We start from the raw sequence: 17,637 nt of genomic DNA on the forward strand, positions 1-17,637 counted from the left end.
AAAGGAATTTATTTTATCCTTGAAATGCAGTCGTCTTTACTTCTTCATCTACAAAATCCTTTTTTTTTTTTAACTAATTTAAATAAAACAGTAAGCAGGAATTTGGATGAAAGTACTTCTTTCATGAGTGTTTTCAGATTCTCCTAAACTGCTCACCTTTTCTGACTTTTCAAGGTACATTTAAAAAAAACCAAAAGGGGTGGGTGGGGAAGGGAGATTAAAGTTAATGATGGCATTTAATCTGGAGTAAAAAAATGCCAAAGGTATGATTTCCAGCTCCAACGTAACCACATGAATCTAATGTGTGCCTAAGGTGATGTTAAACATGAAAAGTTGCAGATGCCTTTATGGTGAACTCCACATTTGGATTTTCTTTGTTTTAAGAGAGAACTAAATACATTTTGGTTTTCAAAGGTTTTAACATAAATTTAGTCATCTCAAAAAGAGTTACTGAGTACTTTCAGAAATAACACCTACACCTGCCTGAGATGCTGAGTTGTTGGGTTTGGATTCTTTGGCCTACAGTCTGCTGGTGGGATAGTGAGTTGGTAGGGTAGTAGTCGGAATAAAATTTGTCATTGAAGTTAAAAGATCAGGGTTGTTTGGGGGTAGAAAATGGATTACCTTCATAACATTTCACTTTTTTAATTTGTATTTACTTCCTTTAAAAAGAAATCCAAGCATAAAATTGATTGAAATAGTAAATCTCAGAAAGACAGCATAAAGTGCAATCGTTACCCCTAATGTCAACCTAATAATATTGATTTTATGTAATAATTGTCCATCTTCCAATTGTTTCTCTCTGTTTCAGTTACATATACTGAAACTTTTAAGTTGCTTTTCTTTGACACAATGATAATAGGCAAGATGGGGTATTTCTGCCTCTTGAACAAAACACTGAAGATCAGTGGACTGGGTTTCATCCTGTGGTTTCTGTTTAAACTTAACTTTCAAAAAGTGTTCATTAAGTGGCTGTACGGGGAAGAAGTACCTAGAAAGTAGTGGTTGATCAGCAGGATTATTCAGGGGAGTTTTATAGCTAATATGATACCGTCTTGCATAAATTGATAGGTTTTGTAATGGTGCAAATGAGGGTAGTAAATTGAGATTTATGTAACTTTTTGTTTTGTTTTATATTCTAGATAATGCCACAGGAAAGATTTACATTCTGATGGAATCCAGGCTGATAGCACTGTACAAATCTGACAGTGAATATGAGATACTTGACAGGCAAGTGCATAAATTATTACACACTTGTTAACTTCCACTATTTTCATAGATCAGAAGTTAAATGTTTCAAGAAGTTGGATTTTGTAGTTATCTAAAGATGGATTTCCCTACATGTGTGTGTATCTTGCAAAAATCTATAAAAGAGATGGTAATTTACTAGAACAAATTGGTCTTGTATGTGAGGCTACAAATAAAATAAAAGTTTCATTAGATTGTTCTGTTGTGGTGGGAAAAAAATGGTTCCTTAGTCCTTCCTTTTCCTGTGTGTTTTCTTAGAAAGACATTACTTTAAATTATAAGTCGCAAAAAAACCTGGAGATTGTTCAAATGCTGAGCACTTTCTAAACATTATGTAACTGTTTAAAGGAAAATGGGCAACAGCAAAACCCATTGACCTTAGCAGGCAAATACTGCTTCCATAGGATGGCCTATCTAAGTTATGTAGTTAATGGCAGTTAATGCTTTCTGAAGACTGCTTATTCCTCTTGGTTCGGTGGAAAAATATGAATTATTTAGTAAGTTAGACTGGATAGGGAATGCAGGTATTAAATTCTGTAGCTCTCAAACAAAATATGTAGCTTGGCTTCTCTTAAATCTTTTGTATAAAACATTGACCTGTTAAAAGAGGTAACATACAACAAATATTTATTTGCTCACTTTATTCAGTCCTGTGCAGTGGGTAAAAAACCAAACAGACCCAACAAACAAACAAAAAAAACCCACACAACAAAAAAACCACACAAAACAAAACTACAACAAAACAAAAAAAATCAGAGGCTAGAAAATTTTTTGAGAATAACAACCCTTCTTCACTGGCATCAGTTATTTTTATTTCTATCTTTTTTAACCAAGCAGTTGAAAGGTTTACATGTAAAAAACATTTTAAAAAAGGGGAATACATCTTATTTCAGCTAAGCAATTACATGTAGTCATTGAATTAGGGGAATATGGAGCTGGAATGTTTGCTTAAGATGTTGTCTACACTGATGCCTCGTACTGTGACAGCTGAGTAATTCTTATTTGGTATTTCTGCATTGATGCCGCCCCCCCTACCCCGCCAACTGAATTCTCTTCATCTATCACTTAGTCTGTAGCAATTTAAGTTGGTACTCAGTTTATAATGATGATTTTCAGTGCTCTCATTCTTCAGGGTTGACAGAACTTCTGACCTCCAGATTTTTTTCCTCCCTTCAGAGCCATCAGTAAAAACATTGAATAGTGTCACCGTTACGATAGTCTCTGCCAGGATACCACTGGAAATTTTTTTTCAGCCCAATACTGAATGAAAAATAGCTCTTTCTCAAAGTGGTTGTGCGTCTATGAAAATGTACAGTCGCCCAGTTAAAATATTTGTCTGTGTCAATGATATGTCAAAGTGTCAAAAGTCTTACTAGCATTAAGACTTAAATCTATCTGCTTGCTTGCTATCTAAGCTCGTGAGTCTGCCTAAAAAAAAGTAATTTGGTTTGGTGTGACGTATTCTTGACAAATTCATATTGTATATTCTTTAGCACTTCACTTTTTAAAAACTGTTCAATCACATAAAGTTGAATCAGGTTGTTGTGCTAGTCTGACTGGTTTTTAGGTCCACCAGTACTCCATTTCTCTCTTGAAGCATGGGTGCTATGTTCCTTTCCAGTCTTTTGAAGCCTCTTTAAGAGTGTCTAAAAACTAAGCCTCCTACCAAAACGACTCTTATTTTCTTAAATATTTTTGAATGCATTTCCTTTAGACTTCAAAAAAAAAAGGCAAGGTAGATGTACTAGACTTGTTGATCTATTGTTTTCTGGTTCCAAATTCTTCTTTCAATGGAATACTACAAATTTATTTTCAGTCTGATGGTAGTCATTCTGTATCCAGGAATGCACTGAACGTTTTGGCCTTTTTTTAATGTGGTGTTCTCATCAGAACTGTGAAGTACCTGCTCTTAAAGAAAGTAATCCATGGTTTCAGTTGTCATTGTTTGTGTGTGTGGCTAGTTGTATTTCTAATTTTTTTTTCCCCCCTAATCTTTGATTTTTTTTTTTTTTTTTTTTTTTTACCTCTCTGTGGCTATACATAAGGCTGCTAACAATTTTCATTCTCCTTGCAGAGTGGTGTATTTTTCCTCTTTCTTTATTAGTGCTACAGTCTTCTCAAGCTGATTTTTTTGGTCATGCTTCAGTTTTTGTTATGTAATAACTTAGTTCTCTCATGTGAAATGTGAGATAATAGGTAGCTTGTAGTTGAATGGATCTTTTAAAGATTTCGATCTATAAGTTCATGGAAATGAACTTCCCCATTTCTACTTGGAACTTTTTTCTTTCTTTAGCTCACTTGAAAATTCTCAGGCAGTTAGGCCCTTGAGGGAGAAATTTATGACACTTGTTCTATACCAGGTGGCAGGCTGAGGTCAAGGAATGATCTTACTGAAAACTTTCTGTATCTGAAGTCATGCGAATTTCCTGAGTACCCTCAGCCTTCCCACCCACCCTCCCTCAAACCTGACTTTTCTCTCCCTTTTCCTCCCAGATGTAGATGATAGGTTTTTGTGTGAGAGCAAATGGAAATACTTCTTTGTTTCACTGATGAGATGGCTACCCTCTTTATCAGAATACTTACAGCTGCTTTTTGGTATATTGCTTCACTTCAGGCCATTGAGTGGCTTTTTTATTTTATTTAGCAGTGGTAGATATGAAATGATTGAGCATTTTCCTCCCTTTGTGTTACATATCAGTCTATTTGCGTATGAAACACTTCATTTCTTTACACTGTTTTCCACTGTTGACTCTTTCTGGATTCTAGAGGATCCAAAAAAGAGATTTCTGATCTCTTGAGAGTGAAGGATTACTATAGTGATTTTAAATGAGCCTGCTATTACTATAACTTAGGTCACAAGAAGGCAGCACTGTATAAATTTTCATCTTGAAGTTCAGGACTTTAATAAACAAACTATTTCTGATCTCAAAAGAGAAAATTGGGAATGTGATCTACAATCCTTACCTTTCACTGACTTGCATTAAATAAGAAAATTCTATGACTTTTTTTTTTTAAAGCCAGTTTTTTAGTGCTTCGCACTCTGTGTCTGAGCATTCCCACATCTGTGTGGCTGAGCCCTGGGATGCTTTTCTCTCATCTGATCCTGATTAAGCACCTCAAACATTCCTAAGGCTGTTTGTAATATAAAATATATAAACCATCTGCAAAGCTGTGGCTTAAAATAGAAATCTCCCCTTTTCCTAGTGAATATTATGTATGCTGAGCTGAGGAGTCATGCTCTTTTACTTGGCATTAAATACTGCTTGAGTTCCTTTCTGTGCAATGAAACAGCTTTGAAGAGTTCCCCACTTTGAAGTAGTCAAGTGTTTTATGGTTTGACCATTGTTTTGGAAGATATGGATCAAGAAGAATATAGGGAAAGACCACAGCTGTCACACATTCAGAGAGCTATCCCATCTATTAGATGAATTTGTGTTTTAACTAGACTTTTTGCTGAAATGAACAATTTAAGCACTTTCAAGAGAGTTCTGAGCAGTGAATCCCAACCTAATCAATGTCTTTGTCAACTATTGTCAGAAGTCTGAAGAGAGCCAGATCTACAGGCTCTATCCCTCTCACATTTCTTGTCTGGTTCAGTTGGTTTCTCAGTTGGTCCTGTCTGTGTTGGATCTTTCTCTGAGATGCCCATGGGGAGTTTGGATGCCTAGTTTTAGAATAAGGAATGAGGCATCCAAGCTTTAAATGCTGCAATATCCTGTATCATAATCTTGTGTGCATGTAACTTTTAGGTGTTTTGGATCAGTGCTCATTTAGTTCCGTTGAACATGTTGAGCTCTAGGGCTTGGTTGTTATGATTATTAAATTGAAATTGTGTTTTATCCAGAAGCTCCTTGCCCAGCTGTACCAGAAAGGGGTGGTTGTTATGCTTAATTTCTACATTAATTCACAATGATTGCTTGGTTGAAAGACTATCGGGTACAAGCATACCTGTTGACTATTAGCAGAGATGCATTAAGACATGTTATGTTTTTTGTCCAACTAAATTGCCAAAGATGTGTAGAAATGGGAAGCAAACTATTGAGAAAATACTTTCTGCACCTAATGAAGTCAAATTTTGTTAGGGATGAGGAAGAGGGAAATAGGAAAAACTGCATTCCTACCAGCTGACTAAGAAATTTTCAAGTTGTTAATTTGTGTCCATGTAAATCCTTCTCCTCAGGTTTCCTGGAATTGCTCTTAAAGGCAAGAAATATAAACCACTCTTTGAATATTTTATTCAGGTAAGACGAACAAGTTTAGTGTTCGATACAGGATACAAAGACAAAACTTAAAACAATTCTCAGTATTCCTTGTTTATATTATAAAACTCTTGCGTCCTAATAACAAACCCCAGGTTGTATTAAAGTAGTTCAAAATCCTAGTGAAAGATTGAAAAACAGAAAGTTGACTTTTTTATTGTGTTTTTTTTCCTTAAGCTTTAAATACACCCAGAGTAAGAATTCAGTGATAAATAATAGCTCGATTTCAGATTGCAGAGAAACTTTCAGTACATGTTAATAAATAGGCAGTGTTCTCTCACTTTTCACCTGGTGAGCTTCTGTTGTCTGCCTGTTAAGTCCCCAAATTTTGTATTCACATGAGAATGACTTTGTGGATAAGTTGCAGACACGTAGTGTTTTTCACTGAAGAGTTAAAACCCTTTGTGAAAATAACTACTGATATGTCTGGTTTTTTATGGATGTCCTCCTGTGCAGCACTTAAGCACTGTGTAAGTCTAGCATAGTTGATAGCATCACAGATGATAATAGAATATGTAGCAATAAGAGAGAGGGTAGAGAATTTATATATTTTTTAAAAATTCTCATTAAAAATGGATTAAATTTTTTAAAGAGTTGAAGTGGATTACAGTACTGCTGGACAAGCAGCTGTTAGCTTGTGTAAGGGATTTGGTCATTTTTGACTACCATCTGTTCTGAAGCATGTGCTGGAGTCAGCAAAGGTGAGAAAACCTCTGTAGGGAACAGGACCTGTTATTTCTACAGAAAGGTCGAACACATAGCTGAATCTGAAAAACAGGACTGCGTGTGTAAAGATTTGGAATGGATAAATTTTTTGAGTCCTGCTGGACTTCTAAGGAGAAAATGGGTATCTACATTTTTTTTTTTTTAGAATGGATGTCTTATCTCAAAATATCCTTCTTCAGAACAAGCCCAACCTAATATTTTGTAACATGTTTGGTTCAGCTGTGACTGCAGTAAATTTTTTTATTACTTTTGTATTAAGGAATAGAAAATAGCTCTTTATTTTTCATTATCCACATACTGATCACACAGAGAATTGTCAGATCTTTTCTTGGCAATTTTTTTTTGGTTTTTTTTTATTTTTACTTACCACCTTCTCATTCTCTGCAGGAAATAAAGAAAATATATAACTATAAAAGTGAACTTTTATACAGTGTACATAGTGGACACTGTGTGGACATAGTAAATGCAAGGAGACTTCTGTATATATAATCCTATAGCTTTCATGGTTGTATCCCTACTTACAGGAGTATATTGATTTGTAGACTGTTAAGCACAGAACTGTGTGAAGATCTGTGGCTTGAAGAGTAATTGACTATGAGGCTTTCCGGAGAGGTCTTAGATTTAATCACATTTGACACCATTTAAATGAAGTGTACAGCCTGGGCATCTTAGCTATGGGAAATGATTAAACAGTGTTAGGAATGTCACATTTTACTGTCACTTATTTTTTTGATGCAGTTCTTTGTTCTTGCAGGTGGCTAGTGGCTCTTCCATGTTCTTAAGAATTCTGGTTTGCTATATGTATGTATACATATATATATATGAAAAATATATTTTTGTGTTACAGTGCAAAGATAAAGGTGCCTTTGCTGTGGTAGTAGACAGTTACGTGAAGGAGGAGGAAGGCACAGGTGTTGTACATCAGGCCCCCTATTTTGGTGCTGTGAGTATGAACTCCATATCTGTAATGTTAATTTTGTTCCAACACATGTTGCTTGGCTTTCCAGCTACTGGGGACTGTCAGGGTGACTGTGATATGAAACAATCCTCCCATTTGCTACTTAGTGCAAGAATACAATGTGGCATTGTATTGTAGTGAGTTCTTGCACTCGCTAGTGCCCTTTGGAGGCCAGAGTGGAGATTTTAGATATCCCTTGATTTGGTGACTGTTGTATGTGAAGTGAACTCACCACTGTATCTTCTGAATTTCATTGAACTTAGCTTTTCTCAAAGTCTAAATTTACAGCTTCGAGAAGAAATGATCTGTGGCACTGATAGTCAAAACTGGCTTTGCTAAGTGATAATTTTGGATGGTAAGAGCAGTTCTGCTCAGTACACTGCCCCTCTTCAGCATTTCAATTTCATTACTCATTAGGCTTTTAGAGAATGAAAAAATGCTTTGACTGCTTTTGTACTGAGACTGTCCCTCAGTGTGAAAGGTTTTTGTCGCACTTCATTTTTTTTCTCTCTTTATTGTCCTTTCCCTCTGTCTATTCTTCTGAAGGTTAAGAGGGATAATTTTTCATGGATTTAATCATTTCAGTTTTTAGACACATGAATTAAAGGCACTAGTTTAGACTCATTGTCCTTTTTGTATAGTGTCCTGTCTTCAGCCATTATCCAAAGATGCCCTCAAAAACTTGCAATAGAGCTGCCAATGCCTAGCAATTAGCAATCCCTGGACCATGAGCTCTGTCATCGTTTCCAGAAACTGTTGGCATTAGTAATAGGCTTCTTTGTATTCATGTGAAATATCCCATCCTTTTCTGTCTTTTTTTTTTCTGCATTTTTCTGAAGGGTGCATCCATTGTGGTGGTGTTTCCCTTGTCAAGATGAACATTGGTATGAAAAGACGTCTCAGCTTAATACAGCTGTGAATAAAGAAAGTTAGACTGGCCTGCATGTTAGTAGTTAATAAAGAAAATGATGGTGACTGGTTAAGTGTCTTAAGGAGTCTAAAGCCTGTCACACTGCTTGCACCTCAGACACTCCCCTATAGCTAAATCTTGCAAGGACTTGACTGAGCGGTGAGGGAGCAGGCTTGGCTTTGAGTCGGAAGCTCTTGCTGTTGGAGATGGAGTAAAGGAAGGGAATAGGCTGCTAATAGAAAAGGGGCTTTGGAAGAAACTTGCCCTTGGCTGCTGTATTGTTTTGTTGTGTATTTGCACAATACAGTTGTTGGAAACAGCTTGTTGGAAAGTCTGACTGGCCAGTTAGAGCAAGGATTATCTGCCCTCTTTTATTTGATTTTGTCATAAGCCCACATAAATTTGTGTAAGCACAGGGGAAAAAAAAAAATCTTTTCTTTCTCCTGGGAAGCCAGCAGTTATCTCTAAAACCATTTTTTAAAAAAATGAGAGTATCAGTTAAATGCATTGCAAAGAAAAAATGCATAAAATATTTGTGTGAGGAAGAAGTGCACTAACATCACAAACAAAACTTTGTACTCGTTAGCTAAGGAGTGGATTGACTTTGCACAATGCGTAGACCTGAGTCAACTGGCTGTGCTACCTTTACGTGGAAATTACATAGTATATATTGCACTTAATGCTGCTACATTTTTCTTTTGGGATGCATGTTGTTCAGTTTTGACAGCCCACTAATTATTTTTGTTCAGAAAGGCTCACAAAGGGTTCTGGTTTAGGTTCAAGAATTCATCATTGTATGGTAGGCTCTGTATAGAATGCTGAGTGTTACATGTGTTGGCATTAAATGTTTGCCTTCAGACAAACTTAGATGAAAGAAGGGAGATAACTCATGACTGTAGGCAGGATTGTCTTGCTAACGAACTGGCTTCTCTGCAACTTTTACTCTTGTGTTGAAGGTGAATAGGAAAGGGGTAAGTGGAGCAGGAGGCAAGGGTCGGAGAAGAAATAGAGCACAATCCTTCACAGGAAGCGTCGTATCTTGTCTTTATCCCTTCCCCTCAATATAAGTGAGTGCCTTTGATAAATAGGGATAGAAATTAAGGTTTTTTAAATCCTATTTACTGATACACATTCTGTACTGCTGATAACTTAGAAATGTATCCTTCTCCAACAAAATTTAAACTAGAAATTCACCTTTACTTAGTTCCAGGATATGTAGTTTCACTGTCTTGTGTGATGCTTTTGCCAAATACAAGCTGCCACACAATATCAGAACACTCTATTATTTCACTTCAAAGGCTTCAAAATTAAAGCTCGCAGAACAAGACAAACTTGTATTAAAAACTCTGTAAACTCATTGCACCTCCAGATTAACATGACACAAAAATTCAGCTGCTCAGGCATTTAATCATATGTAGATGTATCTACAGTCAACTTAAAAAGCTTTAGTAATGCTTTAATTTGCATACAAGCCCTATACTTCTACTGCCTGCTCAGACTGAGTCACAGAAGTTTCATAGATGCGTTACTGGTACACTTTCTTTCCAGTAAATTGCAAAAGTATACTTGATTTTTGCTAAGAGGTGCTGAAAGTGAACCTTTTGACTTAATGTTTTTGTTCGTTTGGGTTTTTTTAAAATTTCAGATAGGAAAGCTTTGAGTTCTCCTCAATGAGTGGTTTAATAGCTTCTGCTTCATTCGTTTTGTGTATTACAACTTTTATTTGTTATCTTTTGAGAGATGTGATTGTGGCGGGGTACAAAAGTGAACACTATGACTTCTATCCCAGAAAGAATTGAAATTTGTTTTAGCTTTCCAGTGGAGCTTAGCGTTTGTGGATTTCTGTATGTGCCTGAATATGTTCCTGGGTTGTGGTTACTGAAGCAAATCTTCATTAAATCAAATGACAGGTCAGTCTGGAAGGCTTTTAAATTCAAGTTTGACTTCCTCAAAAGAAAGGAACTAACTGTAGAAAACCAAAATAGCAGGGCCCTTTATATATCTTTGGCTGCATCAGCAATGCAAATCAAACTGAACCACCTCTTGACCTAGGTCCTGCGAAGTGGAAGGTTTGTTATTATGTTTTAGCTAGGTTGTGAGTGTGCCAAGCTTTGTAGTCTTTCCTGGCTGCTTCTTCAAAGCCTTTTACAATTCACTGCCAAATCAGAACTGACGTTAGTTCTGTCATCTGGCCTACATTTTAAACACCACAGTCTGCTTGCTGTATCTCAGCAATAACAGCTGATGAAAGGTCAACTGAGAATGGGCTTATCTCAGTTAATCTATTGACTGAAGAAGCTGGTTGACCAAGTGGAGGCTGAATAATGGTGATGGCTGTCTGCAGCTGCTGGAGGGTAGACAGACACTATAGTCTAGAATAAATGAGTGCTGTAGCTGAAGTGGTTTTTAGTTTCTATGTGTAATGCCTTGCTACACGAAGTAGCCAGCTTCACTATTGCTATGGGTTCATCATTGTAAAATATACTGTGGATCAACAGGCAACATCTGCCAGATCTGGCTTGAGGGAGCTGGTAACTACAGGGAATAGTGGGTAGGGTTGGAGGGACAGGATGAGGACCAGCAAAAGCATCTGGAAACCCTAATCTGTCGCTCCAAAATTGACTTGCCTGTGTCGGTTCTATCTAGGAAAGGAGAATTCAGCTAGCTGTGGAGCACTTGCTTATTTTCTTGCTTCTGGTGTGGCCTCCTTGATCAAGGTGGACAAATTGCTTTAGAGTGCAACTCCTATGAAATAGCTGCTGTGTTTTACGAAAGGTAAATGAGCTCTAGGCATAGAGGAGGGTAACAGGTCAATTACTGCCAGTTTCAGCAGGCAGGGTCACTCTATTTCACACTACACAAAACTTCAGTTTTTGTCCCTGAAGTCTGTGGTTTCCCCCATTTTAGCAGAGCAGCAATACAGGAACCTCTAAGACTCAAAAAAGCAATCTGACTTGATGCAGGCTTAGACAGGGTCTTTTTTCTTTGAGGAAAACAAAGTGATTCTGTGAATGTGCTGAGAGTGACTGATCTGCAACTGTCTCCTCCTTTCGCCTCCCATCCCCAATAATACTCTCTTGCCTTAGAGCAAGAAAGTGGGTAATATGGAGTGATAGTTGGTTAAGACAGGGATTTACTTTGACTTCAGACTTGAAATTAAAATCCAAACTTTTCTATTCCCCTGATAATTTTGTTTTAATTTTTTCTAAGATACTGTCGTTGTTTAGTCATGTTCAGGAAAGTCTGACGTGACCCTCTTTTTCTAATTTTTTTTTTCTACTGCTACAGGAAATTGAGAATTTAAATGGAGTCTGGCCAGGAAAATAAACTGTCATGTTGTCCATGTGTGGTTCTTGGTCAGCAGTGTTGCATACGGGCCAACAAAGATTGAGAAATACAGATTTAAAGGCTTTGGATCGTTAAGACGTTCAGAAAATGGGATTTCTTATGTGGAGTTCCAGAATTAGGTTGATTAAAACAACGTGCCTTCTGAAAAATGCCATGCAGGCTTGTGTGCTAAACAGACACAAGTCTCTGGCTGGTACAAGAGCATGACATAGAGATTGTCAGTTCCTTTACTATGCAACAGTAGCCTGAAGCTGTTGACTACATGTATGTATGTGTGTACACATATAAAATATGTGTGTGTATATATATGCATGTATATGTATAAGCACAGAAGCTCATGCACATAACCCCTCTACTAGGTGAGAGAACACATATATTCTGAAGAAATCATCATTTCTCTGATCAATAAAACTACAATCCTGTAAAATACATCTTTCCTATCCATATTTTGGGTTAGTGAATGCTGAGTATTTTGCTATCCTTGTCCAGTCATCATGTTTTCTATTTAATATTTAATTTTTTTTTCCAGGGATGGATATTTTAAGCAATATTTTGTATTTCTGTAACTTAGCACTTGTCTTTTTTGTAGGATGATTACAGAGTCTGCATGGATTTTAATATCATTCAGAAAGATTCTGTGCCTGTTTGTCCTGTTGATGCGTCAGGGTGCTTCACAGCAGAAGTGACTGACTTTGCTGGACAGTATGTGAAGGTTAGTGGTCTTGGAGAAAGTAAATTACTAGTTTATTCAAGATAAATTTTATATATGATAAAAATGTTCTTTTCTTTCCCTAAGTTGTGTTGTTTTCAATGTGTCCTTGATAGCTGGAAAAATAAAAATTTGTTTTAACATTTGCAACAATGTTGCAACTATTTATTACAATATCTGAAAAATAAATAATTTGAAATATAAGTAATACTGTGTATCTAGTAGTGAAAGGGAAGAGGACTATCTCCTGTTTGCATCCACTGCAGGAAAAGTCTCACTTTTTCCTTGTTTATTACGGAAATGTTATGCATGCAGTGTGTGCAGAGGCCTCCCTTACCTCTGGATGACTTCTGATTTCACAGATGTCATCATTAAGTTTATACCAGCCAGTTAGTGTAACACGACTTGTTAGAGGGGAGAAAGCCAGTCATTTTCCTCACTTGTGGGACGTGTTGCAATGAGAATTTACTTGCCAATAGAAGCAAGAGAATCCATGTAAAAGGAATGCACAGGAACTCCGGATTGCTACAGACACAAATCCATAGAAAGGAGTGCCTGTTTAATGCCATGTGCTAAGAAAACAAATTGTTTTCAGTTGATTGTCTGCTGCTACAGTTAGATAGCAAAGCATATTCCTGTAAACACAATTTACTTGAAAAAGATTTAAAAATCCTGTGTTGAATTTGAACTCAGCTATCATTGCTTCCTGCTATATATTAAGGCAAATAAGAGAACAGCAGAAGCTACATATTCAGCTTCTTGCTGGTAGGAATCTGCACTTAAGGCTCTTGGAAAATATTCTCATGATGCTGAATTCTTAGCTTAGGAATATTACTGTATCATAAACCTTTGTATATTTTTTTTCCCTTCCTTAATGTCATGTTGACACTTGTTTGTTCAGTAGATTGTCTTAGATTATTAATGTACGACTTTCACTTCCAGCTTAGAATGTAAGTCCTGTTTAGTTAGTAAGTAAGTTTAGTTAGTAAGATGTTATAAAAGATGCTTCAACTTCTGTAACTGTAGTCACACTAGAGAGGAATGTGTTGTAGTGAAGTCTAAATATTAGGTAAGAAGGACAATGTGACTTCCTGCCACAAAATCAGAAGACTCAATGAAAGATTTAAGATATTAAATAATATGAGTTCTGGTTTGTATTACTGCTATAGAAAATTTGAATTTGGTACACAGTTGTGTGTATGTGGAAACGGAGTTAAGGGCAAAAAAGGACTGTATAGCAGGATTTGGAGAGCGAATAACTTTCTGAATTTAGCGTTTCACAGTGCTTCTGCAGTAAATGGATGTTTTTGTGTGTGTAAATACTGGATTGTTTGTAGGGGTTTCCTTAATTTGGGTATTGGAGACAAATCCTGTAGTAGCTTACTGAAATAGAGAAATTTGTATTCCAAGGAAAATTTTTTGTTCTGTCTTTTTAGGATGCAGATAAGAACATCATTAAATTACTGAAAGAGAAAGGCAGAGTGGTTCACAGCAGTAGTTTTAAGCACAGCTATCCTTTCTGCTGGAGGTAAGGAGAGAAGTGCATACAGCTTTAAGATTGAGGATTCTAACTGAGTAGTTCTTCAGGTTTGTCTCATTTTTCCCCTCCCTTGACCTACTTAATTTTTTTAACATGACTAAAAGTAACAAGAATCAAGAATATTGAATTAGGAGAGCTCCAATTTTGTTTTAGTAATCCAGTAAATTAATTTTTTTTGGCCATAAATTGTGTAGTGCTGAAAACTTTTTTCGTATTATGATCTTACAGTGTGTTTTTGTAGTCTGAATTTATCTTTCTTCAGTGTTGCATGTAGTACTGCTAACTGCCTTTTGAAGATGGTTATAAGTCTAAAAAAGCTTATTTTCTAAGCAGCTAAATACTGAGTGGTGGAAGAAGATATTTTGGTACCCTTTGAATTGTATCCAAATAACTATATTGCAGAATGTCTTCAAATGTTTGTGTTCAAACTTTCCATGTTTTGGATAAAATGGCTATATTGTAGCTGTTATCATACTTACTTCTTTTTAACCTTGTAAAATTACTTCTTTCTTTGGAGTCTGGTAGAGCCCTGTTGCTTATAATGTGGAAACATCTGTATTGTTGATTAAAAGCAAAGATAGTATTTATTCACTGGAGTGGGTAGTAAGTGTAATACATAAATACGTTTTTCTGCTCAGTCATTCCTGAATTGAGTCCACAAACAGTGGTGATGTCTCTGATCAGAAATAGCAGTTGACATGTTTATAATATCTGTGGGGATGAATTAGAAACGTTTGTGTTTTGTCAACTAGAAATTCAGAATTAGCTCTGGAATGTCAGGTAGGTAGTTCAGCACAGTGGCCTGTCATGAGTCTTCCTTGTCAAACTGGGAATTCTGCAGAGATTGAAGGAGGACTCCGCAAGTCTCTAGTATGGTACACACTAATGTAAGAAGTTTCAGCTAAGAGAAATACAGGCTAGATAAATCTGATCTAGAAATGAAATGTTTTTATTAGTGTCTTCTCTGGTTTTAAATGTATACAATTGCTCTTGCACAATTGAGGAAAAAAAATCACTGAACAATATCAAATTTTAAAAAAGAAACTTTGTAGGAATATTGTATTAAACTTTTATTACAAGTAAAGACACACTTCCAAAAATAAAATACCTGATTTGATATTTCAGATGACTTGAACATTTAAAGTCATATCTGATGCCTACAGCACTTGTACTGAAATAACTGTGATAAAAGCTTTTTTCTCTGTCTAGCTTTAATGCTACGAGGTGAATTGTTTCAGCAGTGTGCATTTATCTTTGATCTATAGTAAGAATAACCCTTACTTGCTCTTGAATAGCATGATTGGTTTGTTTCTAACAGCTACCTAGAGGATGAAGGGGAGTTACTCTTCAAGTGCTACGTCCTTGATGATTTGGGACAGTTTTTGGAAAATGGCAGCCCAAAGCCAAGCAGTGCTTGTGTTCTACTTATGTAGCAATTCAGATGAACAGTCATGGCCTTCTGAGACAAACCAGTAATGTAGAAATGCTGATTCTGTAGAACATACTTAATCCTGCCACTCTGTTGACGTTTTTGTTGATTGATGATAAGTTGCAGGCAGCACCTAGCAGCAAATTATCTGGTGGGAAGAACAGAATAATGGATTCTACTTGAAAAGCTCATTTCACTGCCATCACAAATCAAACCATAATTGGAATATGCTAAAAGTAGAAGAGTAGTTCTTAACTTTGAACATAGTTAAAAGTTATTTTGATTAATGTAAGAAAACTTTGAAGTCAGACTCTTCTACTTAATGTACTGTTGTTCATGGTTTTCCCTGAAACCAGGCAGTTGAGTCCTCAGCCTGTTGAGGTATTTTCCCTCTTTTTACATATCATCAAACTTTAAAATGTGAGAGGGGAAAACAGTAACAACTTGGTAAGTACACAGTAGATAGTTTTCAGTTGGAATTTCCCTTCACTGGAATTGCTGAAGATGGAGATCACTGGCCAAAACTGCTCTATGTGCATGTGATATCTTGAGAGTCTATATGGTTTGGGTAGCAATTTAACAACTGAGATAGCAAAGGTCACTAGCACGGCAGCTGAAGTGTCCATGGCAGCCACTGCATGCCGTTCTATTAGGAAGCAATATTGGGAAGCTCTATCACTGACAAACACAGAGCTTCGTCTTTTTCAGGCCAGTGAAAGCAAAGCCAAGAACTATCTTTCATAGCATGTGGTCGCTTATCTATCATTCATTTCCTAAATTATGAGAAAATGGAATGGGAATAAGATAACAATAACTTGTTTTAAACAGCTGTGCAGTCCAAAACAGATATGAGAGAACTATTGGGAGTGTTTAGTGTCCACAGAGAATCTTTCCAATCTTTGTCTTTTCAAGTATCAAGATTGTATTCGGACAATGATAATTTTGTGGCACTGCTAAGGCACAGGCAATTTGCTCAGATGGTTTGTTTTCTTTGATACAATTCTAAAGGATGTATTTATAAGGGGAACAAAGCATCGTTCAGTTGAGACAGAGAGGAATGTTTAGGCAGGAATTTTGTAAGCATCAGTCTGTGATTTAAGGTCTGTCTGGGTGGTTTTCCCCTTGTCTTGTATTGATGGAATACAGTAATGGGTATTTCTTATTTGATTCTACAGCAAAGAGTTTAATCTAGTTTTCTCAACGTTTTCACCAGTTATGAGGGGCAGAAATGTGTAAGATGTGACTGGTTGGGCAGATTTTTAGTATATTGTTCTCTTTTTGTCTCCTGCTGAGGCACTGCTTGGCAGCATAGCTAGAAGAAAGAACACATTCAGGGAAGCTGCCACCTGCCCTTTCTTAGTACCTTCATGTAGGTGGAAACTGCTCTGTGGGTGCTTTAGAACAGTTATCAAGTATTATAAACTTAGTGTTAGGTTGCAAGCCTTGAGAAATGGTTATGGCGTCATCTGCTTGTCTGTTTTTCATAGATTCTTTCTGTCTGAAGTTACTTTTGCACTAAAACTTGTCTTCAGTCAGCCCCATCTGTCAGCTGCTTACTCCTGGTGGTGGTTGGGTACTAGATTATTGTCCCAGCATTCTTTTTGCAATGTGTTAAGACCATGTGCAAAACTGTTGTTAGCAGGTTTTATTCTTCTTGTTTCCAGTAACTCAAGATCTATTATGTGATGATAATTCATCATTCTTCAGTGCATCTGAAAAACAAGATGCTCAGTGAAACTAAAATACTTCTGGAGTACCTTGTAGATTGCAGAACACTTTCTTTTTTACTGGGATCTTGCTGCTGTGTGAGGAGTTAACTGAACTGTTTCCTTTTTTAGGTGTTGGGACTTAGATTTGAGAAGCAGAACATCCTAGCTTAGTACATTTGCATTTAACAGCTAGAGCACTACTACCTTATTACTTTTGTCTCCTAACCATTTCCTGTGAAGTTACAGATACTTTAACTCTTAAAAGATCCAGATTGAAATGTATAGTTTATAGTGAAAAGGAAATATCTTCTGAAATACAGTATTAAGAGAACGGATGTGTGTTTTATTATTGGGCTTTGTGCAAAAAGTTTGCATTTTAAAACCTTAAAGGCAGTTTTTAAGGTTCGAACAACCGTTGCTGTGGGTTTTCTTTTCTTTTGTTGGTCAGGCAGGTGTACCTTTAGGAAGTGCTTCCACAGTAGCAATTTTAATTTACATCATAATCTCCAGTAGTTTGTGAATTTCAAGTGAGTCCTCACTATGGATATAAGTAAAACGAATTAAACTTTTAAGATGGGTTGTTTACAGTAATGACTGCATGTAGGAGATAACAGTAGTTTTTTGGGGTCTTTGCTTGTGAATTATTGTCGAGCAAGTGTATTTCCAAGGTCTGAGGCAAAGTGACTTAAACAAAGGTAATATTTTAAGAAACATTTTGTGGGATGGATTGATACTAAGGGAGAAGGAGCTTCTTGTCCCAGTGTCATTGAAACTGCTCTGTACCCATAGACAGATTCCATC

General features: G+C 36.5%; 1 protein-coding gene across 1 annotated transcript in view; it reads left to right on the top strand.

Annotated features, from left to right (window-relative positions):
• Positions 1–17,637, top strand: part of IARS1 (isoleucyl-tRNA synthetase 1) — a 112,779-nt gene that overhangs the window by 25,683 nt on the left and 69,459 nt on the right. The window contains exons 10-14 of the mRNA XM_074879684.1: positions 1,143–1,230; positions 5,429–5,489; positions 7,081–7,176; positions 12,039–12,161; positions 13,595–13,686. Coding sequence (XP_074735785.1) covers positions 1,143–1,230; positions 5,429–5,489; positions 7,081–7,176; positions 12,039–12,161; positions 13,595–13,686 — 460 coding nt within the window. The remainder of the gene's footprint in view (positions 1–1,142; positions 1,231–5,428; positions 5,490–7,080; positions 7,177–12,038; positions 12,162–13,594; positions 13,687–17,637) is intronic.

This window comes from Strix uralensis, chromosome 10 (genome assembly GCF_047716275.1).
Source record: "Strix uralensis isolate ZFMK-TIS-50842 chromosome 10, bStrUra1, whole genome shotgun sequence".
Lineage (NCBI taxonomy): Eukaryota > Metazoa > Chordata > Aves > Strigiformes > Strigidae > Strix > Strix uralensis.